Here is a 25,263-nt window from a genome sequence, read left to right as displayed (position 1 = left end):
CTTGTGAGACTGAGGAATGTTTAATTTATTACCAAGTGTGGGAAAACAGAAAAAAGTTAAAGAGAAACAAAAAAGGAGTCCAATAGAGCTTTGTAAACCAGCTTGGAGAAAGGAGCAGGTTTAGAATTGTCAGTAAATTATTATATATAAAATTTAATCTCTAAAAATTAAATTGATAAATTCCTTAACAGAAATAGACTCTTTGTTGTGCTTTTGAAAAAATCAAAAGAATGCAAAAGATTAGTTATAAGTGCATTCTATAAATGCTATATATGCTTAATATGCATATTTACAAAGTTGAACTGCTGCTCCTAGTGTTACAGTATTTTGCTGTATAAACATCTGTTAATTTAAATCTATAGTACCTTATGAAGTATGGGACTGATCTATAGTACCTTAAGAAGTATAGGGCTGAGGTATCTTATTTCTGAGGTTTCAATTGCCATAGAGTTAAGTCTAGAATTTTTGTGGAATTATATAAATTCGGGTATAAACTATTAAACTTAATCTGCTTCACTGGAAAAATCCACTGGGGGAAAAAAAAAGTAATTGTACAAAAAAACAGTATGTCCTTACGTTAGTCAGTAGAGTTTCCTATTTGGCACCAAAGAATTATTCAAGTATCCATTGAGTCTTTGGAAATAATACTGTGATCACCTAAAAGAGCCTGCCAATTATTGCCATATGTGAATGTGGTTTTTGTAATCTGGACAGTTATCCCCTTGGATTTGGACTAATAGCTCTAGCCTTTTACTTCTCATTAACTGTCAGAAAAGCTATCAGACAGAGTAGACATTGGTCAGTGCCAACATGGTACAGATTTGGACAAGTGGCTGAAAGTTAAAAAGATCAGCATCACCTTAGCAACATTTTGTACTTATGGGGAAATAAGATTCAGGAAAAACTGAAGAATTTCTAAGTCAGATATGTTTTGAAACTCAGTAAAAGAAGGCTCCTTTGAGAAGTGAGGACAAGTGGAAGGAAGTCAGCCAAGTTTGTAAGTGTTTGCTAGTGCATGTGGCAGTCAAAAAAAAATAAAAAGAAATTGCCAGTATTGGGAGTAGGAAAAGTCAATCTACATAAAGAAGCAAAAAAGTTTTGAGCTATGAAGTCCGAGTTAATCATATAAATTACCCCAGAGGGGCCCCATTCAGTGTTGGTCTTTTAAATGCAAAGATTTCAAAGGAGAGTAAAGGCATTAGTCATGTGTGATGAAATGGATTGGCATATCAACCAAGAACTAAGAACAAAATATTACTCGTTTGTTTATGTTAAATAAAAAGCTGTGTAGACATACTATATCTATGGAAATCTCCAGGGTCTTAGTTGGAAATATTGGATATAGCAAAGGACTGGCCCAACAGCTATCAATAAGCTACTTGGACAAAAGATGCTGTATTTTTGTGAATCCTGTGAAAAAATGTGTAACTTTAACAAACAAAGATGTTGCAATGGTATTACAAGAAGATACTAATGCCTAATCCACTTCCAGTAGAAAATTAAGAAAAGGCAAATGTGGTTTAATAGTGTTCAAATATACTGATAAACCTATTGATTTATATCATTGATTTTAAAAATATTTGTATATATTATGTAAATGTATACTTATATAAATATTAATATTTTCTAATTCATAATATGTATTTGAAACTTACTATTCTCTCATTTAATTATTATGAAATACTAGCAGAGCTCTTTTACTAACCCCATTTTATGGATATAGAGAAACTGACACATGAAGCTTTCTAACTTGTTCAACTATGTAGCTAGTAAGTGACAGAGCCAAGATTTGAACCTTGGCAGTCTGAACCTGTGCTCTTAACAATTATAATACAGGCATGAAAATAATATCTCCTACTGATTTTTCAGCACTGACTTTTCATTTTAAATTGTTGGTGCAATAGTCATGGTAGATTTTTGTTGATCTGCTCATAATTTTTCTCCTTTCCTTTATTGTGATAAATAATGTATATTAGCAAAATCAGGCAAAAATTGGAGTCTATGAAACAAAGGTTTTCTGTGTTTGAAGCCAAGTACCTGTTTCAGTATTCTGTTTTAATTCTGTATTCTGGTCAGTATTCTGGTTTAATTACCGCATATTCTGAGAAGAAGAATCACCCAACTCAGTAAATACATTTTGGTTTCCTAATGTATCTGTAACATGAGAGATTTCTCCAGCGAGTTTTATTGTATTTTTTTTTACACAAAAAGGTCTCTATTATTTAATAATGTTGGATTATCTGGAAAGCCATATTTTTGACAGCCGTTTTCTTGTGGTGTCAATGAACAAAACCCTATTTGACGAAGAAAACTAAATGTGGCATTTTGTTTAACATGAAAATATTAGAATCTGTTTCATTGCAGTACAAATACTATAAAAATAACACACAGTTTGAGGCAGCAAATATGTACTTGGCTAACTCAATGTAATATATCCAAACTTACCCATATTTCTAGGAAGTCTACTTGGGAAATAGGAATCACACCTACCAATTGAACGAGAAACTTAGACGACAGTCCTTTTGCTTCCTTCCACCTTGGGCTCTGCATTCATTCTATTATCTATTAATATCATCTACATAATATTTCTCAAATGTATGCCTTCTTTCTATGTCCATGAGTATTTCTTTGTCTATGTCATCATCTTTAATTTGGATTATTTTAGTAGTCCCCTGTCTGCTCGATTCTTGGATCAGTTCAATACATTTTCCTCAAGGAGCAAGAATGATCTCTTGGAAATGTCAATCTGATGATGGTGTACTTCATACATGAAACCTTTTAGTGACTTCCCACAACACTTACTGTATGGAAACAAGCCCTTTCTATAACCTTCAAGGCATTGCATGGCCTGATTTGTCTGCAAACCACCCCAGACTGATGTGAGACCCATGTATCCTCTCTGGTTCAACAGGACACTTTTTTTCTTTCACTTCCATAAACTCTCAAAACTTTTCCTGCCTCAGGGCTTTTAGCCCAGAATGCTCTACCTCCCACATTTTGCTTCTGTCCCTTATATATCACATAAATCTTTTATTGCTGAGTACATATCACAGAAAATGATGGACCTCATTTTTATGGTTAAATGGTATACATACTGTGATTGCTATTATTATTCAGTTGGAAATTCACTTAGTTGTTTTCAACTAACTTAATATGTTCATTTAGTAACAAAATTTCTTCAGTAAATATCCTTCATATTTTCTTTTATTCTGGAGATATTTGCTTAAACATAATTCAAGCATTTTTTTTAAATATTCAGAAGAAATGTGGGCTATCTCCTTTATTTCTAGCTTTAAGATATCTGATTATTGTTAATCACATATATGATTAGTATGTATACATTACATATATCAGACATTTCTGAACTTAGCACATAATGGAACACATAATTTTATTTTTAACTGTGACCATCATCTTTCTGTTTTCCCATTATGAAACTTCATAATTGATTCATAGCATGAAACGGCTTAAAGAAAACTTTGGTCTGCTAAGATGTTCATGATTGAACCTAGTGACTGGATATGGGAAAATATACTGAGACATTGTATGGAGAGATGGAAAAGACTTCCATTCTTCTTTAAAATGTGTTGGTTGCTTTTCATGAGCCAATCATTCTAATAGTTGCCAAGGAATACAGGAGCAAAAAAAAAAAAGGTGTCCATTATCTTGCATGTCACACCAGAGTTATACAACAGGAGTTAAGTTTTGAAGAGTAGAATGTTTTTTGTACATGTGTTTTATGAAAATGTGATTATATCTGTGTTTAGTTTATAGATAGGTATAGTAACTAAATTACCTTGCAAAATAATATCACCTATCAATTGAGTTGAGCCCAGTTGGGAAAGAAGGACTGAGAAGTGGAAATTTTCTTTGGCCAGTAAGTGTGCAGATGATAAAAAGCAAAGGCAATAAGAAATGGATGCTGGGCTATGCATGTGGATGATTTCAGGTATTACTAAACATGAATTTAAATTTATGTGGGCAAAAAAAATTTTTTTAGATATATCATCAAACAAATGGAAAGTTCTATGAAAACAAAATTTCAGATGGAAAATAGTAGGGATTCAGCTGTTTTCTAGTCCTAATTAATAAAAATTGTGTTGGTTTCTAAATCTTTTGTTACTTAGTTGTGCCAAATATATAATCAGAGTGACAAGTACTGATTGAGGGCTTTTCTAGGCATCTTTTCTGAATTATATGAAATTCTGCCCTAAACTCTTGGGAAAGCTGCTATTTTTTTCACTTATTGGTAGTGAGCATTCATTCTTCAGAAGACATTTTGAAGACCTCTGAATACTATGTTATGTTTCAGTGAAAATAACCTGTCAATTATATGATAGATGAAGTTGAGTAGTTTTTTGTCCTAGGCTACTTGAATTATTTTAAATCCATCCATGTTTAACCATAATATTATTAAATAATCATTTTAATGAATTTCACAAAATAAAAATGGAATGGAAAGCTGATAAGATTATAAAATGTGTTAAGGTGTAAACTGAACATTGTGGAGGTTATTTCCTTTAATTTTTAAATTTTCCATTAGATAAGTGATAATGTTCATTAGAAAATACAGATAAACAATAAAAGCAGAATTTCATATTATCTTGCCTTTTCCTCATAAAAATGTCTCATCTTTCTATATGAGACATTAACTTCATCACATAAATGTATGAACATAGCATAATTTAACTACCTTTCTAATTTGAGGCATGATAATATTTCTAATTTGCCAATATTATGAATATCATTGTTCATATATCTTTGTGTATAATAACATACACAGGACCTAATTGTTCTTTGCACATTCATATACAATAGATTTTTTTAGAAATAGCATCTAATGTTTTCATGACCTGTATCTCAAACTCCTAATCTGAGTGAATACAAAATTATGATGGCAATTCTATTCTCTTAATGTTAACTAATAAAGGTGAATCCTAGGTTGGTGATGTCCCCATGCTCTAGCTGTGGTTCCAATACAGCCTGGAAAATGCTAATCCCTAGCTGGGCATATTTAGACATAGAAGTTATTTGCATTCTTCAAAATCCTTTCCTGGGAATATCTAAAGATCCCTTCCTAGGAATAATTTTCTTGGATATCCCAATGCCCTTCTGGTCTAAAGAAAATTTCTGGCACTGTTCTGAAAAACTTTTTTAGACTGTCTCTCAATGTACCCTGAGTATAGATTTGTATCCTATGCATTTCTCATTCACCATAATAATCTAATATCCCATAAAAATGACTTCCCCTGCTCATTACTTATATAATCCTATGATTTTGTAAACTTAGTTCCTGGATCTTCCTCTCTGAATGTTGATAAATAAGGATAGAAAAATTCAACTAGTGATAGTCTTGGGAAGCACAGCTCTTAAAAGTGGAAGACAACTGAGAAGCTGGCAAAAATTCAAGAGCTTTGAACCAGGGGCTGTTTAAGCATTCTCTTTGTGGTGAATCTACATTAGACATATTTCAGCATTACTGGCACCTGTCTTGCTAAATCTGATAGAACAGTGACAAACACAATAAAGTCTTGTTACTAAGCTATCTTTGAGTCACACTAGATGGTGACTGATTCTGTTGTGTTTAATGGTGTGGTGGCATTTTGCCTTAGGCATTTTTTATTGAACAGTGAAAGGAACAGAAGAAGGAAACACTTGATCACTTTGTAAACGCTGCACATTGCAGGCAGGGGTAATGACTGAACAGAGCCACTTCCAGTGTATTGAAATGCCTTGGCCCTCCCTCAGAGCATTGTACCTCTATTCAAATGGCAAAGAATAGAGTTCCTGTAAGATTGTTGAGTGCAGCTCATTTTGGGAATAAACAGTTGCTTTGACCTTGTACTGGCAAATAGACCCTGTCAGGCCTGGAATTGCAAGGCCAGGAAATCATCTGTTTAGTCATTGCTGGTTCTGGTCATTAGTTTGTGTTTACGGCTGGGAATTGATAATATAGCCCTGTGTACATGCAGCTAAGGTCTGAATACTAAAAGGGCCTATTTACCAACAGCTTTATTTTTTAATTTAAAGTTAATTCAAATTGAAATGAGCCTTTTAACCCGTAATTAGGACCATGTTTTCTCTTAAAAGTCAACCACATTAGTCAACTAGAGACAAAATTCACTTTGCAACTGAAAGGCTGTCTACTTTCTTTCAACAGTAGCCACCAGGGTTTACTAAGTGCATTTGTTTTCCTTTCACTGTGGTAACTTTACCCATTCTCTGTATCAGCAGAACTCAAACCCATCAATTACAGCTCAGAGGGAAAGTGTGCTCTGTGCTTTGGGAATGAGGCCAGGATTCTATCTCGAAGCTTTTTTATAATTATTATTCATTGTATATATAGTGCTCATAATACTCCCTATTTCATACATTTTCATTATTTTCCAAAGTTGGCAGTTTTCTTTTTTACCTCACTACTAACCCATAGTATTTAGTTCCTGTTTTATTGTTACTTCTTCATAAATATGGAACCTACAGATTTCCAAAATATTTCTAATTCCTTCACTACAACTTGGTATTATTTTTGCTCCCTTCTATTATCTTATTCATATTTTCAGTGTTTCTCAATAGAAAATTAACATTTGACAAGGACTTTGTCATTTTTGTGCCACTGTGGCCCATCCTGGGGTTTTTCAATAAGTGTCAGGGTTTACTCAGTAAATGAGCAGAAGCAAGCATACGCTCACTAACTCAGCATTTAAAAATAGAGGGGCTAACAGCTTGATGAACAAGGAAAAAAGAAATATATCCTCATTGCAGACTATCAGAAGGGAAGTATATTCTCTTTTAAATTGTATTTTTTATGTGTTCACTTTCCTCATTAAAAGAGAAAAAAATCATATCATATTGCTTTTTTCAAAAATTATAATTAATATCAATATTTTTATTTTTATTGATTCCTATGAAATTCCCAAACTTCTAAACATTCTACTCTATCAAAAGGATACATAAAAGGAAAAATTTAATCAAATACAGTTTTTTTGTGCTACCAGATAAGATGAAAGTATAATATTTGGAAATTGTTTGTTTAGCAGCCAGTTTATCTTTCAGTCCGTCCAATCATGAAATCAACATGCCCTTTGAAGAAGTACTGTTTTGATACAGGAAAATACTGAAAAGGGTAAAAATATTCTCATGTCTTTTGCAAGTATACTTAAGTCAGAAGAAACTTCCTGTCTTTGTCCTCTTGCCCTGTGCGATTTTGCAATTTCAATGACTGATTTTAATCCATAAGACAATGATGAAAGTGAAGTTGCTTTATTCTACTTTTCTTAGACTTGGAAAGTTCTAGGAATCCTACACATTTTGTTACACAAAGTATTAACCTTTTAAAGTGTCTCACCTGAAGAGTTTTTAGAGAGAAGTTTATCTGTGCTCATCATTTGATAAATATGAGGAAATTGATATCCAGAGAGGATAATTGGTTGCAAGTTAATTATTAATTTTAAAAAATGCCTGTCATCAACTGCTAGGTGCTAGACAATGTGCTAGACACCGGGCATACAAAATGATAGGAAATAACTCCTGTCTCTTTGTTGTTCAGGGTCTAACCTGGGAACTCATAATAATTACTAAAAATGGAACTTCAGACATATTTAGAGAAAAAGATGTCATTATTCCAACCACCTCATTAAAACTTGGAGACACCTGGTCAGTGACTGAACTAAATAGCAAGACCAAACTGCATTTCCTCCTTCCTCTTCAGTGCTCTTCCTGTAAGATTCTGAAAGCACCTTGAAGTGTTCAGATAGAGAAAAAGAAATCAGGAAATTTCTTGGTGAAGATGACATAAAAACATCATATTGAACATATCTTAACACTCACATTCTCAAGTGAGGAGACCCATTTCTGAAACAACAGTGCCATATGGAATTGGCCTCCCCTTTAACGCTGAGATTGTAAGACTGCACACAATCAAATGCCTAGGTCATGCATGTTTGTTTGATGAAAAAGAATTAATGAAATCCAAACATAACATGAATAAGCTTGATTTCTAATAAATCCATGTTGATATCCAGTAGGGTTTGAGGAGGTGATGCCTCCCCTTTTTAATGGTTATTTATTTACATTAATGGATCATCCTACTTTGATTTATCAATACAAAATCAATTATAAGAGTTCCTTTCACACTTAACTTTAGCTAGTTCAAAAATTTCCACTACAGCAAGAGGATAAAACATCTCTGGGATCACCAAAAAAAGAAAAAAAGTGGCAAATTACTTCCACTTAAACAATCTTAAAACTGTTTAATTACTTTTTGGTTTTCCTACCCTTGGATTGAAATATATTAAATAATTTTACAAGCATTTGACTGACAAGAACATATGCTACTAGATTACCTGAAGAAAGGTCTGAATCAGAATTCTGTTACCTGGCAGCAGGTTTTAAATAAGTGTATATCCACTGTAGTTAAGTATTGTTTTAGTAGGTGTCCTGCATCAGGGAAGGCCTTAGCTATATAGCAGAAATCTTTTTGTTTGTTTGTTTGTTTGTTATTTTATTAAGGTATCATTGATATACACTCTTATGAAGGTTTCACAAGAAAAACAATGTGGTTATTATATTCACCCTTATTATTGAGTCCCCCCCATACCCCATTGCAGTCACTATCCATCAGTATAGTAAGATGCCACAGAGTTCCTATTTGTCTTCTCTGAGCTACACTGTCTTCCCCGTGACTGCACACACATCATGTGCACCAATCATGATACCCCTCAATCCCTTTTCCCCTCCCTCCCCACCCATCCTCCCCCACCCCTCTTCTTTGGTAACCTCTAGTTCCTTCTTGGAGTCTGTGAGTCTGTTTCTATTTTGTTCCTTCAGTTTTGCTTCATTGTTATACTCCACAAATGAGGAAAATCATTTGATATTTGTCTCTCTCTGCCTGACTTATTTCACTGAGCATAATACCCTCTAGCTTATATAGCAGAAGTTTTTTATTTCAAAGCTTAAAACTGGATAAATATGAATTAGCATTAGCTTGTCTGTTCTGTTTTCTTTGATATTCTACAAAAAATTATAAAAGACTTGCCTTTAACAATAAAAGAAAATACTACTTTCTACTCCTTAGCTGACTTTTTTAATATGCTGAACCTTCTCAGACTCTACAACTTAAATGAGAGAAATGTGTGATATTATATCACTAGTTTTACATTCATGAAGGAAAGGAGGTGCTTTCAAATTATAATCATTGCTTTAACTACAATAAGCAAAGATAATAAAACAGCATTTATGCCCTTTATAGGTAAAGTTTCAAATCCTTCCATAAAGATTTTTTGAAGGGTGAAGAAGATATATAGATAGATATTTAAACACAAGTTGATTTACTGCAAAGGAGAAAGACTTTTTATTGGTGTGAAAAAATTTTTAGAGCAAGTATGCATTTTAAAAGTGTGTTTCCTACCAGCATAATCATTTTGTTAGTGAATAAATTATTCAGTTAATGAATAAATCTGTTGTATAATTCTGGGGGAGAATTTAGAGATTCTGCTTACAGCACAAAAGGGAAAATTTTCTTGTGTGCCTCCCACATAGAGTGGGTCATCCTGTTCTTGAAGTTAGATTCTTTTTTCCCTTCCAACAAAAGAACACACTTGCTCATCTTCCCATAACAATGTCACACATCAAATAGACAGAAAATTTTAGAGAAATACAAGAAAACATTACAGTGTCTGAAATAGTTTCTTACTAGGAAAAGATGAAAAATGACTTGCATTTGTTTAATTAAATAATTTTAAGATGACTGTTCTTCAGTGTTATGCCAACAATTCAGAACTACTAGGAAAGTAATCCATGGTTTCGGAAAATAAATAACTTACTTTCAGTAATTGACTTACATAAATTAAAAGCTGAAAACTGCTTGTTCCAATCACACCACTGAATTTCTCTGTTACCTCGGCCATGATGCTCCTTCTGATTCTGCTTCAATTGTCCATCTGTAAAATGAGTAGATTAGTATCTGACCTGATTAGTTCAATTGAACTGTTGTGAGACTCAGTTGAGATGGTACATATAAAAATTCCTTCAGAAAGAAAATTCAGGATGCTGTTATAGAAACTAGCATTATACACTGCATGTAGTTGGCATTCATTGAATACCTATAAATAGGCGGTTAAAGCCTATCAGTTAGCTACTGGGTACCAGAAGATGCAGAGCAGAGCCTGTCCTGTGTGCCACCTAACATCCTAGATTTCTGAGTCCTCAGATGTAAAACATATACTGGCCAATGTGATTTCTTAGGATCTTTTTAGCTCCATTAAGCTGTAATTCTACTTAATTTGTATTGTCTCAACAGATTTTCTGCTTGTCTTTTATATAATTTAGGAATACTTTCTGCTGCAGGTAAAAGAAAACTTGACCACAGTAATTTAAGCAAACAGGGTGTTCATTATCTGACCTTATAAGAAATGTTGAGATAGGTACTTGCTGAATCAACAAATGCAGGGTACACATCTCTCTTGAGTTTCTTGGCCTTTCACTTGCTGTCATGTGTAAGCCGTTATGCCCAAAATGAATGCTGGAATAATATAGATGAAATAACTTCAATTGCATTTGGACCATCTTATTAGGAAAAGTAAAAGATATCTCAAAGACCTTCATCAGATTTCCATTTGTATCTCTTTGGCCATCTTTTTGGCCATTCATCACTATCTGCAATGAGGTCTAAGAAGTACTTCTAAGTAAGGAAGTGCTTGGCAAGGTACAATTCTGAACAAAATCAGGATCTTACTAGCAAGCAGGAAGCAGCATCTGGATGTTGTATGTGGAACCGGCAGTACCCACCACATTCCTCTACTTAATAGTTTGTCTTCCCATGTTGATTTATTTGTGAATTTGATTATGCTATTTATAGGCCAACTCCAACCATCTTTCCATGATCTTTCTCAAATGAGATTTTTTCTGTATAGTCTCTTCCAACTGCTTGATTTAGTGGAGTTCTTGCTTCACATGGCCTGTGTTGAATGTCTGTTGCCCTCTTTTGATTGCAAAAATCGAAATGGATGGACAGAATTAGGGACATTTATAACCTCAAGGCTAACTTAGAGCCTGAATAAGACTAAGGGATTGGAAAATATTTATTATACTGCACGTTTATGTGCCTACCTATCTTTTACTATAATATATCTCTAAGGTTAGTATTTAGTCATAATTAGGTCAAGTCTAGATACTAGTCTGGGTCACATTCTTAACTTCTATGTTTATTAATTATAGCTTCTTTCAAGTTACTATCAGAAATCTTGTACTGTAGTGCTGCAGATAAGAAGTGATTGTATGACTGTCTTGTCTTTTCTTTAAGTATTACACAATATAGCCATTTATAATATCAACAAAAAGTGATTGAACATTTAGTGAATACCTTTATGCTAAATGTTGTGAAGATTATAAAAACCTCAAATAAAAATGAGCAGTTAAACTTGCAATCAAACAAAAAAACAGAGTACATTTGAACCCTGCAACTTAATCTTTAAAGACTCAGCAATGCCCTCTTTGTGAATCTAAAGACACTGGATGAGCTAAATTGAAACCAGAAGTTAAGTGTATAGTTTGTTTATACTTTAATCATTTCCCCTGAAGGCAGCATGATGTGAGATATGCCTGGACATTTCTAACCAGTGCTAAAGGACAATGTCCAAGTCTTTATAATTCTAATCTACATTTGGTAAGGGCGATAGAATTTATTTAACTAGCTTTCAATGTAGCACCAAAAGTTCAATTTCGTGTAAAATGTCCCTAGACCAGCCGTTCTTAATAAGAGCTAGAAAACAGCAAGACTAGATTAATGATTGCTATCATTTTAAGCTTTTCTAATTGTTTGTCTTGGCAGAATATTTCCCTTGTCAATGTATTGCCCAGGAAATGTTATATAGGAAGAAATACTATTATAGATACAATGTGTTACCTTTCAAAATTCATTTAATGATTATAAAAGTTAAGATTTGTCCTCACAGGTTTCACTTGAATGCAAACAACGTGTCACTGAGAATATGAAGCTGAAATTCTGGAATCCAATGATAAAATCTATATGGCAAATTGTATAAGTAAATGCTTTAAGCCATCAAATCTCAATATCGCATTGAAATTGAGTTTTAGTGCTGTGAGAAATTATTGACTTCCAAAGATGATGTAGAAAAACTTTAAAATATTGAACTATAAATTCCTTTCTTAAAGGAATATCAAGGGACTCCTTGTTAGGGTTTTCCTATGATTTCTAATGTAATTATAAAAATGGATCAGATGAGACAGTATAGCATTTTGAATTTTATGTGAGATTAAATGAAAATAATATAGTAGAGGCATATTTCTTTTGATGCAGTAAATAGATAGTCAATACTAAATGGAAAGTTGGAATCAATATTTGATAACCAGTTCATTGGGCTTAAGAAAAAACATGTTACTCAGAGATATGGCCAGAAAGTAAGACGAGGACACAGAGTTATTAAAAAAGCTTTAACCTAGTAATAATTCACATGTAGATTAGTTTAAATAGAAATTGTACTTCCCTATGTATTGCAGATGCTACAGGAAATGTATTAAAATCTTTATTCATTGCCAGAGAAGGTAACAAACAACATTTTCTAGGCAGAAAAATATATCATAGTTCATGAGAACTATCTATTAAGAATCTTAAAATATCAACAAGGCCATATTTTCTTCTTTCAACTGCTTACAGTTTCTGAGGATGCAGTTGTACACACAGAAACCAATTAGAAAACAATTAGTAATGTGGTACAGTGTTGAGAATGTATGCATTGCATCATGTTTAAAAAGGGCTTAGCGACATGATGACGTGGCTTTGCTCTATTTTTTCTACAAACAGTCCAATGCCAAGTAAAGCTGTGAAAACATGAGCTGGAAATTTCATCACACCCTAGTGCGAAAATACTCTTAATCTTTGGGTTTTTCCCCCCTTTACATTTGGTGCAAATTTGAACGTTTGTGTGGAGAATCTACACTGGGCCACATTATTTGCTGCTGTAAGTTCTAGGAGGAAAAAAATGGATTTTTATTAATAATGCATGTACGCCCTAAAATCCTAAAATCTGTTTTCCTTGTTTTCAAAAAATACGTTTTCAAAATTATCACAGAATTTTAAAAGACTCATTTTGTTTGTAGCTTGTCGACCAGGTTTCTACAAAGCTTCAGATGGTAACATGAAGTGTGCCAAATGCCCACCTCACAGTTCTACTCACGAAGATGGTTCAGTGAACTGCAGGTGTGAGAATAATTACTTCCGAGCAGACAAAGACCCTCCATCCATGGCTTGTACCCGTGAGTAGTTTTGCTGCAACCCATGCCTCCATGTTTGTTTTATTTTATTTATTTATTTTTTCTTTTAAGCATTTGGCCCATTTCCTTCTGTTATCCATGTGCAAATTGAAAGCTTTCTCTGCTTTACTCTTCATGCCTGGCTCACCACAAATGCAACATTTATCACACAAAATGAATTAGTTTTTAAAGCACTTCCTGCAACAGGGCCCCCAGAAAGAAGGAAAATTTTCTGTATCTTGTTTTGGATCTTACATTACATTTGACAGAATAGGGGAGGTTATAGACATGGGATTTGTGTTTTTACATTTCTATTCCCTCTTGTTACCTATTGGTCATAGGTCATAGGTAGAAAGGACTAAGATTTATAAAACTAATACTGAAGTTTTCGTAACTATTCACAAGGGCATTGAATTTAGTGGTCAATTCCTTTGTTGGACTTTGCGAGTGCACCTTCAGCTTTGAGTCAAAACTCCCCCATTCATAGCTTGGGGACGACAGTGCTCTTGAATCCATGTGTCTATAAGCTCATGCATCCTCTAAGGACGAATTAAAAGTATATAATAAAGACAAGATGGTTATTTACTTCTTTCAGTTCCATTGTAAATTATCTATTTCCCTTGTAGTAGAAAACAGAAGGTGAGGCTCATTAATCTTTGTTGAACTACTTTGCAGGGCCTCCATCTGCACCAAGAAATGTTATCTCTAATATAAACGAGACTTCGGTTATCCTGGACTGGAGTTGGCCCCTGGACACAGGAGGCCGGAAAGATGTTACCTTCAACATCATATGTAAAAAATGTGGGTGGAATGTAAAGCAGTGTGAGCCATGCAGCCCAAATGTCCGCTTCCTCCCTCGACAGTTCGGACTCACCAACACCACGGCGACAGTGACAGACCTCCTGGCACACACTAACTATACTTTTGAGATTGATGCCATTAACGGGGTGTCAGAGCTGAGCTCACCGCCGAGACAGTTTGCGGCAGTTAGCATCACAACTAACCAGGCTGGTGAGTACATGCTGGGTGCTTACTCCTCCTGCCGTCTCAGAGCCAAGTAACAGTTTTGACAGAGTGGAAAAAAAGATTTGAAAGAGCCCAGGATTTTCTCTTTTGTCAGTTTTAGATTGTTGCAGTATATTAAATAACTCAATGTAATTCTTCAGGTGAGAATAATTCATATTTGTTAGATGATTTTAAACTAATTTAATCCATTGTTTCCCAATTCAGAACCTTTAAATATTTGGATTCTGGAAGTAGTACTTGTGGGGCTTCTTGAAACATTTTGATATTTCAAATAACTTAACAACATTGAATCTTAGCTTGGAAAAGGTTATGCAGGGTATTTAAAACTATAAATATCTTTACCTTAGTTATAATTATCTAATTTTAAGAGTTATTCTTTATGCTCCTCAGAAGCTGTATTAATTAGCTCAGATGGTGATAATTATCTGATTATTTAAAAGAAAATAAACCCATTTTATTTGATAGTATGTTTTATATTAAAAAATTCAGAATATGGAATTTTCTGGTGAATCGTAGTGAAGAAGTCTTGGTGGAGAACAGTTGGAATCACTGATCTGAAAGGTTTCTGATTATAAATTATTTGGTGATTTCACCATCTACATTTTCCATGAACAATCTCTTCACAATTAAAGTAAAAAAACACTGCATTGGGAGGTTGTAAGCACAAAGGCCTCAGCTGCACCCAATCCTCCCCCATGATCTAACAACCAAAGAATAAGTCTTCAAATAGAAGAGGGGGTCTCCAGAGCTCCTCACTCTTGAGGGGTCTGTGCCCTTGCCATGCAATTGATAGATATTTTGAATATAACCCATTACAGTCCATGTTCACTGTGTCACTTTCTGATTTCAGATTCTTCTTTTATTCCCACTTTGCCTCTGATCTCTTAGATTGATGAGAATCTTACACTTTAATATTGTCTCATGATGATAAAGAAACTTTATATTTGTGGAAAAGACATGACTTTCAAATGAAATGAACTAAATCCTTATTTCAGTCTTGCTTATTGAATCTGTAATTTTTCCCACTTGAAACTAGATCCCAGACCAACCTGCATATGCTTTTGCTTTGCTTCAGTTAATGATATTTAAACTTTGTAACTAATAATATTTTAAAATGTGAAACTTGGGTTTATTTAACTCTCTTCTGTGAGAGAAAAATAATGAGTAATGCTATTGCTATATAAAGTGTGATTATAGCTTCTCATATTTAATGAACACAGGAATTTTAAGGAATTATAATTATGTGGTAAATGGCTTTCCCAAATCCTATATTTCATGCTGACTTTCTACCTTGTTTAAAATAGAAGCATCAATCTGTTTTATAACTGTCTCCTAAGTCAAACAGAAACATATGAAAACAAATAAGAGCCCCTTATTCCTATCTTATCACTGTCCTCTGGCTTTCTGACAATGCATTTATCAGGAGACTAATAGTTCCAGATACATACAGTGAATGAATCTAGGTAAAGTGTCAACCAAGAGCAGGCCAAGACATTAACAAATAAATGGGGTTCATGCTTTGGCCCTCCAACTTACAAATCACAAGATAAGACAGGGAAGATATCAGTTACTCTCTCTCATTAAAAAAAAAAAAATCACAGATTTTTCTACAGTATGTACCACTAGACATTTTATGTATTTATGTCAGGGTGACTTTATCATTGCATGTGCCTGGAGAGGTGCCTTGTTCTATCTTTAAATCTCCACAGTAAGATATAGAAGCAAGATTAGAAGCAATGCCATTTCTCCAGGGAGTGTTTCTTTGTTTTGCTTTATTTTTCTTTTTGTGAAGGTTAATGGACTGGTAGCCTTGAAAAATGAGCTCCCTACCACTAGAAAGATATGTCTGTGATAGATATTATTCCATGATGTTTAAATTCCTTCTAGTCTCTCTATCTGACACGGACATAAAGGGGAAACATGAATGTATCCTTTTTAATTTACTTTGTGAGATTGAGTTTGTTGATTTTCCTCTTGATTACATTGTACAAACGATGTGATGACCACACGATAAGGGGCATTCTAAATCGTAGAGGATTATGTTGTAAATTCGGATGTTAGTTCTCAGCTCTCAATACTTCCACAAAGTATGCTGGGAGATAAAAAGCATGGTCTCAGCATAAAGATTTTATCTGCAAAGTCATCACTCAAACATGTACAGAATTACAGATTGCAAAACAAAAACCTGTGAAGTTGTAACTTGGTGTAAATTTCTACTTCTTGTTTTCTTCCTTGAATGAGTATATTTACCTTTCAGTTCTGAAAACTATCAGTCCACTAGTGGAATATCCAGCTCTGTTTATTTTCAACCTCTGTTATAGAATCTGCCTTCCCTCTCCCCACTCCACTATCCCACAACACATAACAATCCTGGACTAGAATAGAGGACACTAACAGAAAACACATGGGCTTGCAGTTTCAAGGTCCACCCCTTTCCCCATTTTACAGCTGGAGATACTGAGGTCCAAGAAGCATTTCTAACATTTCATCAAGGTATCAAACTTCCACTTATGTCTAATAGTTCCAACTCCACTTTCAATTTCTATTCTCGTATTCTTTCTGCCACCCTGTGATTTGTGCCATGTAGCTACAAAAATAAATGTTGCCTTGGAGACAGAAAGGGGCTTTGCTGGGAAAAAATCTACTGTCACCTGTGCAATTCACAGTATACTTGGTGGTTGCTGCTAGTCATTTATTGCAGGGTTTCCCAGGAGTATTAGGCAAGAGATCTTCCTTACCATCCCCACTCTTCCCTGAACCTAAGCTCAGCCTTTACTCCCTTAGTCTTCACAGATGATTTTTCCTCAGTGATAATTGTTACTTAAAGTAAGAAACACATATTTGGTCTTGGTCTCAGTTCGTGGTACAGAGCTCCTAAAACCCTTGACATTTCCTAAGTGATAAGAGCAATAAAGGTGTATTTTGTTATTCATGACAACCCCTTTCAACTACAACTGAGTTTATGTTAATGAAATGATTTTTGTAAACCTCTAAGGATGGACGCTGTTGCCAGGGGAACCAAATCCCGTCATTAGGCTTGGAACTTTCAGCCCTCCTATTTCTTATTCCCAACCCCAGGGAGGGGTCTGGAGGTAGAGGTGGCTAATCAATGCTCAGTAATGTAATTTATCATGCCTGTGCAATGAAGCCTCCTTGAAAGCCCAACGGAAGGGGTTCAGAGAGCTTCTGTGTTGATGAACACATACAGGTGGAGAGAGCATGCAAGCTCTGTACCCATTCCTCCCTACCTTGCCCTGTGCATCTCTTCCATCTGGCTGTTCCTAAATTGTATCCTTTTATGATAAATTGTTAATCTAGTAAAACTGTTCCGTGGGCTTCTCTAGAAAATTAATTGAACCCGTGGAGGTGGTCATGGAAATCTTTGATTTATAGCCGGTGGATCAGAAGTACAGATAACAACCTGAATTTGAAATTGGCATCTGGAACAGGAGTAGAGGGAGTCTTGTGGGACTGAATTCTTAACCTGTGGTATCTGCTGCTAACTCCAGGTATGTAGTATCAGAACTGAATTGAGTTGTGAATACCCAGCTGATGTTGCAGAATTGCTTAGTGTGGGGAAAAATTCCCTCCCCATACATTTGGTGATCAGAAGTGAAGTCTTCTGCAAATTGAATATTGAGTAGAGGAGACACACAGCAATGTATTTTTCCTTACACCCTCCTAACTTATTAAGTTTATAAAGTTCAAGAGGGAAAAGGAAATGCTTTTCTCCACACTTACTGTTAGATGTTTTAATATCTGGTTGTGAAGTTCATAAATAAATAATACCATATATTATAATAGTCCTCTTTTAATTATGTTGAGATTCCAAGAAAAACAGGACTTGGACCTTAAAAGCATTAATTTAAATAAAAATTTCCTACTGCCCAGCAGCTTCTTTCCACTGAGATATTTGTTCAAAAGGTTAATGGATCAACACATATAACTGAATGACTCTTATGTTCATGAAATGTATGCCTTTAGCCATGCAGAAATTTACAATCTAAGTATAGATTTTTTGAAAAAATGATATGAAACAAATAAGCTTGCACAAGATACTATGTAATTAAATGAGTTAAGAAGTGGCAGTTAAGAATTTTAGGAAAACCTTTATAGAGAAGAGTTTAAATGTGCTTTGAAAAATAGAAATAAATCAAATAAGCATAAAGAAAAGAAGTGTATGTGTGTATGTGTGTGTGTGTGTGTGTGTGTGTGTGTGTGTGTGTATCACAACATTGCAGTTGAGTTCCCTGAGTAACAGGAAGGCAGGTTGAGAAGAGGAGATGGATCTTGTTAAGTGTAGTAAGATATCAGATTGGATAGACAAGGAGGGTCCAGTGACTTGAATGTTAGATAGAGGGGTATTGGATAGAGATATATAGTTTAACAGAGAAATAAACTAATTCAATTTGTGTTTTTAGAATCTTTATTTTGAAATGAGCAGGGAATGTAGATAATAAATACAATTAGCATGTAAATTCTTGAGTCATAATTAAAGAATGGAATAAATGAAGTAATTGGATTTAAAAAAGTATTAAGTTTTTCTATAATGGCATTAAAAATTTTTTGAGCCATAAACTCAACCCAAAATACAATTAAGAACTTGAGGCCTTTTCCTCCTTGTATTCTTGATCTCAAGATTGTTGACATTGAAGGACCTTCAGTCTTAGAACTGTTTTGCCTTGGAATCCTACAGTCAAATAAACAATCTTATCTTTAGACTTAGGTAAATGCCATCACGTTTCTCTCAATTTACAGTAGTTGAAAGACGTATCCCTCCATTATCTGGGTCCTGGTATTCCTCCAGTATTTCCTTTTTCACCATCTCTTCCAACCTTGAATTTTTTGCTACAGGAATGAACATTTTTCATATTTTTTTCTGGGTCCGTTTAAACTTATTTTTCCCCTCTGTGAAGATTCTGACTGACACTTCCTCAGTGTGCATCAAACCTTCTGTTCTCCATTCAGTTTACCCTACTGGAGTCCTGCATACATGTGTATAATTTCTATCGTAAAATCTGTTTTGTTCGTATGTATGAAAATGTTACCAAATGTCACAAAATAGTACTATAATACACATTATTTGCCTTGTCTTCACCCAGATTCCTTGGAAGTTAACATCTTACTACATCTGCTTTACCATTCTCTACCCCATTTTCTTCTCTATATAGATATTTATTTCTGAATCCTTTGAGAGTAAATTGCATGTATTATGCCCCCTTACACCTAAGTACTATAGTGTGAATTTCCAAAAAACAATGACATTTCTTACTGAGCCTCAGTACCTTTATTAACATCAGAACATTAACATGGTTCCATACTATGGTTTCACCTGCAGATATTAGTGATCTTTTGTCAGGTGTTCCACCAAAGTCCCTTTAGCAAAAAAAACCCTGATGTTCTGTTTGCCTTCCATTTCTGTAATACAGTACCTGTCTATAATAATGAAAAAAATTAATACTTTTTATAAATTAAGTCAGATAAAAAAATACGATGGGAAAGGAAATCAGCACTTGTTAGTTTTACTTTCTAGGTGCTTGATTCTTTCTACTCTAGGAATCTCAGTTTCCATCAGTTCAGAAATACCAGTAAATAATATTCTTTAAAACAAAAAGAACTCAGTTTAGTTTGGTTTAAATGTTATATTGAAGCACCATTAGTTTATTTGTGCCAAGAAGGAGAGCATCTTAGAGCTCTCTGATATAATGAAAACATTCCCATCCTCAGATTTAAAGAGAATGGCCTCTATCATTCACTTAGCTTGATGATCAAAGATACTTTCTTTTCTTCTGGTCACAAATTGCTATCCATCACATGAAGGCATTGAACTGGAAATCCAATCATAATTTTTCCTGTTTTATTTGTTTTTTATGATTCTAGAATTACAATTCAGAACTTTTTTACTAGTTATACTTTTAATCAATTGGTACATGTTTCAGTCTTTAAGTACATCTGTCATCTCTTATCTGTCTTTCCAATAAGGGATTTTAGAAGCTTTCTTGCAAAGGTTTCATGGCCTGCTGTTTCACAGAACAAAGTAACAGCATTCATTAGTAAAAAAATAAATAGATATTTTTAATAAATCTTGAATTAACAAAACACACTTTTTCAAATGAGTCCTAAACTATCACAGCTCTTTGGCTAAGTTTAGAATCCACTCTAATGTTTTACATTGATGAAGCAGATTTCTAAATCTTCCATATTCTTGCTTTAGAAATCTTTTTCCTTCATCCATCATGTTCTCTGGGGATTTAGAAGCAGCATATATATGGATATGACAAAGGAATGCCTCATGTCAAAGACAGCCAGTCAGACTTAAGCATTTGTGAAGAAGCAAGCATTTCAAAATAAGGTAGAAAAGGTGGGCAGCTGGATAAGCTATTAAGCTATGGACACATACTGGTGTAGTCTCTATAGAGATGTTTGCAACCATGTAATCACTACCTTGGAAGTAAAGTAGACACCAAGAAGAATCTACATGAATTCTTTCAGAACACGAAAGAAGGTGTTGTGTAGCATCCATGTAGTGAATCAGAATGTTAAAGTGATGAACATCAACTATGAAATAGTGGGGATAAGATTCCAATCATGTACTCTGAGTCCTCCTCTTCTTGTTTCACTTGTGTGATTAATAAAGCCTAATAATAGAAATCTTAACCTTTTATTTCTGTAAACAAACAAGTGATGTCTGAATCAGTCCCAGAGATTACAGGTGAATATATACATTTTAATCTCGATGGTGACTTTTACTTGCGTGGTAATTTAGCTTCTTTCTTTCTGATTTGAAATCAGGAAGATAACTGTGCACCTGGAAATATCACTCTGCAGTGATGTGCCTGAAGCATTCCACATCATTTAACACATTAATGATGCCCTTCAGCTATCACATCCTCATATGGAAGCATGTTGTATATCTGCAGCATGAGCAATAAGCTGAACAAAAGCAGAAACATATATTGTCCTGACAGTTATTCAGAACCTTTATATAGGAGCTTAAAACACAACTATATGGAGAAACAGCAAATGGAAACAGGTGGGGGAGCTTCCAGGATGTAAATTGAATTCTCAGCCCATCTTTACTTCTGATCTTTAATACAACTATAGTTCATGGAGCAGACATGTGCCTGGAAGATTATTTCCCTGCTGACTTCTTCTTCAGGGTACTCCCATGAACAGAAATACCAGCAAATAGCTAGTGGAGGAAATCTACTGGTAACTAAAGCACATAGATACTAAGAAAGAACCATTTAATGCTAACCTCAGCCATCTTCACTGCATCTTTCCAGAGCAAAAAATACTCAACAGAAGAAATCTTTCTTATTTTTTCCAAACAGAACACATTTAGCATCAAAATATAGGACAAACAAGAATTTATCTTTTAAATGTGCTCTACCTCTCCAGGGTTAAGTTCAATATGTACAGTCCTTAGGAAATAAAGAATAAATAATTGCAATATGTGCAAATAATTGAGGAATTGAATAAGTGCACATACTAGAAGGAAAATATGCTCTGTCCTCAAAAGCAAAAACTCTTACTACCATTGGCCAGACTCTCATAATAAAGTTTTAGTTATTTCAGTATCTCTAAAAGTATTATTTCAGAATTCATAATCCTAACAATCTATCACTGTTGTCCAAATTAAAGAAATGGCACCCCTTTCTCAAAGGACATTACTGCCATCTGACATAAATTTCTATGATAAGTAGCCAAAATAAAATACCATGAGGTATGACACCCCAATGTGCTGGGGCCCTGAAATTATGCACCATTCACACCAAGAAGAATGCCAAGGCCAAAGGACAGAAAGCTCAAATTTTCTACTCTGTCTCATCTGTAATACATTGCTAATCTAAATCTTGAAATAATTAACTCTGCTCTATAGTCTATTAGATAATTATCTCTTTTTCCCCTTACCATGGTTTTATATGACTGTAAATAGTTGAGTATCTTGTCTATGATTATATAATTCCAAAGTTCCTTCTCTTAATTGTTAGGATATTCTTTTTCCCATGGCTTTGCACAAAATACATGTGAGACTGAAAAAAATAAATATGTAAAGACTGCTATCATATTATTATAAAATCTTGACTGCCTGGCACACAGATCATATTCTTTTTTATTTGAAACGAGAATTTCACATGATTTGAGCAATGCCAATAAGAACTAGAAATCTGAGTTGCTTAATTGGGAAGTATTTATCCAAATCTTTCTTGATAAAAACCAAACAACAAAAGCACTAAACTTCTAACATAGCTTTGAAAGACTGCACTTACTGTTAATCTATGTTAATTTAAAAATATTTATCTTGACAGTTTGCTATCATCCAGAACTAACCTCTTACTGGCTTTCATTTTCATTCCAATAGGAAAAATGATTAATTATAACAAACCAAGAGGAAGAAAATCTGTGTCTGGTCACAGTTTTGTTCAAGAAATATCTTTAAAGGAGAGGTTGTATGTCAAAGTAGGAAGAGTTCTGGAATGTCTGTCAATGGGGGCAAATACTCCCCTGTGTCCCCACTGTTTGATTTGGGGCTCTGAATAGGTCGCTTATTCATGGCTATTTTATCTTTCTTGTAAAACTAAACACTTGGACTAGGCAATTTCTAAGTTTCTTTCCAGTTGTATATTCTAGGGTTAGTACAAGCTCTATTATGTACTCATGGAAAAAAATCCAGTATTTACTTAAAATTGAAATAAATATGGTTGAAAAAACAACAGTATTTGAAAGGCAGAATGGTATAGGACAGTGTCAAAACCCCAGTTGTAAATCTAGGTGCTACCACTTAACTGTGAAATGACTTTTATACCCAATTTTGTTTAAAAATGAGTTTAAGGCAGTTCTTGGATTAAATTAGAGTCTTTACATCCTGTTTGAAATGCATACGGTGATACTACACACACATTGTTTTGAGGACTAAACAAAATGAGAAAGAGCATATGTTACTGTGCCCTGTCCCCAGGATAATTGTGCAGATCTTGCTCTATATAGGGAAAATAGACACTCCTTTTTAAAATAAAAAATATATGAATAAATATAAAACATGTGAAGTCAAGTTCTGCAACACTCTTCTTTGATGTGATTGGTTTAAGCCCCGATTATTTCAAAATTATAATTCATATGTGCGATATGTAACAACCCTCAATATAATTAGCCATCCTTGCTTTATCTCACACACACACACACACCTTCACATATATGTATTGCCTTTGCCACCACTGAGGTGACCATGAGAAGGTCTAATGGAAATGTCTGACAGACAGTTAGATCTATATACCCTGAGACTTGGGCAAGGATAAGACCCAAAAGCATTCATGATATAAAGGGATTGGTAAGAATAATAAAATGATAGTCAAGCAAATAATGTCTACCAAGATTAAATAAAGAATGGACAGAGATATATGAAGAAATCAGGGCACAAAAGAATATTTTAACAATCATTTTATATAAAGAGTATGAATAATAAGCCTTTAACAAGGACTTCATTCTGACATGAACAATTATTTTGCAATACTTAAAAAATGCTCACCTTTTACTTCTAATCACCAAAATATTTGTTGGTTTCCTTTAAGTGTATTTTAGTGAGTTTGCTGAATTTCCAAAAGGAGAGAATTTTAAATGCCCTAAATATAATTATGCTCCCTACAGACATATTAAAGAAAATTGTTGCATCTCATGTACTTTTGTTTGGTTTGTCATGTTATTTGGATATAGTTTTTGGGCAGAATTTGTTCATCTTTGTCTACCTGTGGAGGATAATTGTGGGTATATCTTCTAAGGAATATATGATACAGTTATTCATGCAGATTTCCAACATGCCAAGGAAAAATATTCTCTATTTCTATTTCATTGTTATGTTTTTCTATTAAAATGTTTTCAAAAGGTTTTTCATAGTTTACAATTAAGTACATTGCCATATATAGCATTAATTTCCAGTTTAAGATAGTTTTAGAACATAGAACATAGCATACTGCTTTCTTGATTTGAATTGATATGGTAGGGAATTTAGTTTAATTTGAAAATTTTTTTGTGAGTAGTTTAAAAAAATGAATCTCATCATCTTACTTGAAATGTTTCCTTTGTAAGTAATTTTCATAAATTCTTATCATTGCAATGAAAAGATAGATGTCTTTATTAAAGGCCCAATATAAAGTAGTTAAATAAAGAAGTATGTTTTACAACTTACAATTTCTGTGTGTGTGTTTGTATGTTTATGTGGCTGTCTGTGTGTGTGTATATATATGTGTGTGTGTGTGTGTATATCTACATATCTTAAGAAGAATGCTTAAGTTCAGAAAGAGTAAAGTTCTAGAAATTATATGAAGTCTAATTCTAATGGATCTGAGATAAGAAAGTCTCTTTCTATTAAATTATTTGAACTTGGATGTCTATATAACATTTACAGGGATTGCTACTTGTAAATGATCAATACTAGGTAGTTAACAACGTCAATGAACATTTAGCAACAAACTCACTCTTGAAGATCAAAATAACTTTTAGATAAGTCCTTGTTTTCTTTGGCAATAAATAACACACATGATTAGCTGCTTTTTCTGTTGTCTAAGCACTGACTTAGCACTAGTAAGAGCCAAGTACTATGCTGGATGCACTGTGGATAAAATGATGATTAAGATGTGGCTACTGTCTTCAAGGAGCTCTCAGTTTAGTAGGAGATCTTAAAGGTTTTAACCAGCATGAAATTGATTTTGGCCAGGAAAACACAGGCAAAAGGCAAGGCCAGCTGCCAAGAGACTTCAGTCAGTATGAGCAGCACAGTGAAGTCACCCAATGGAACAGATTTATCTTGAGTTTATATATAATGCCAAGTTGCATATAATAGCTTCATCTTTTCTTTCTTTACTAAAAGGAGAGATTTTAAAAACTACATTTTTGTGATTTTTTTTGTGATGTGATACTAAAAAACAGCTTACAAGCATAAATATTTTCACTAAGAGGAAAAAAGAAAAA

General features: G+C 34.0%; 1 protein-coding gene across 5 annotated transcripts in view; it reads left to right on the top strand.

Annotated features, from left to right (window-relative positions):
- EPHA3 (EPH receptor A3) overlaps positions 1–25,263 on the top strand; it is a 371,224-nt gene that overhangs the window by 231,203 nt on the left and 114,758 nt on the right. For 3 of the 5 annotated variants that reach the window (XM_037001723.2, XM_037001722.2, XM_037001726.2), the window contains exons 4-5: positions 13,117–13,272; positions 13,945–14,280. In XM_037001723.2, the coding sequence (XP_036857618.1) occupies positions 13,117–13,272; positions 13,945–14,280 (492 nt within the window). The remainder of the gene's footprint in view (positions 1–13,116; positions 13,273–13,944; positions 14,281–25,263) is intronic. The other 2 variants (XM_073231799.1, XM_037001725.2) reach the window with 1 other exon arrangement.

This window comes from Manis javanica, chromosome 3 (assembly GCF_040802235.1).
Source record: "Manis javanica isolate MJ-LG chromosome 3, MJ_LKY, whole genome shotgun sequence".
Lineage (NCBI taxonomy): Eukaryota > Metazoa > Chordata > Mammalia > Pholidota > Manidae > Manis > Manis javanica.
This window is presented reverse-complemented; position numbering and strand designations above follow the sequence as displayed.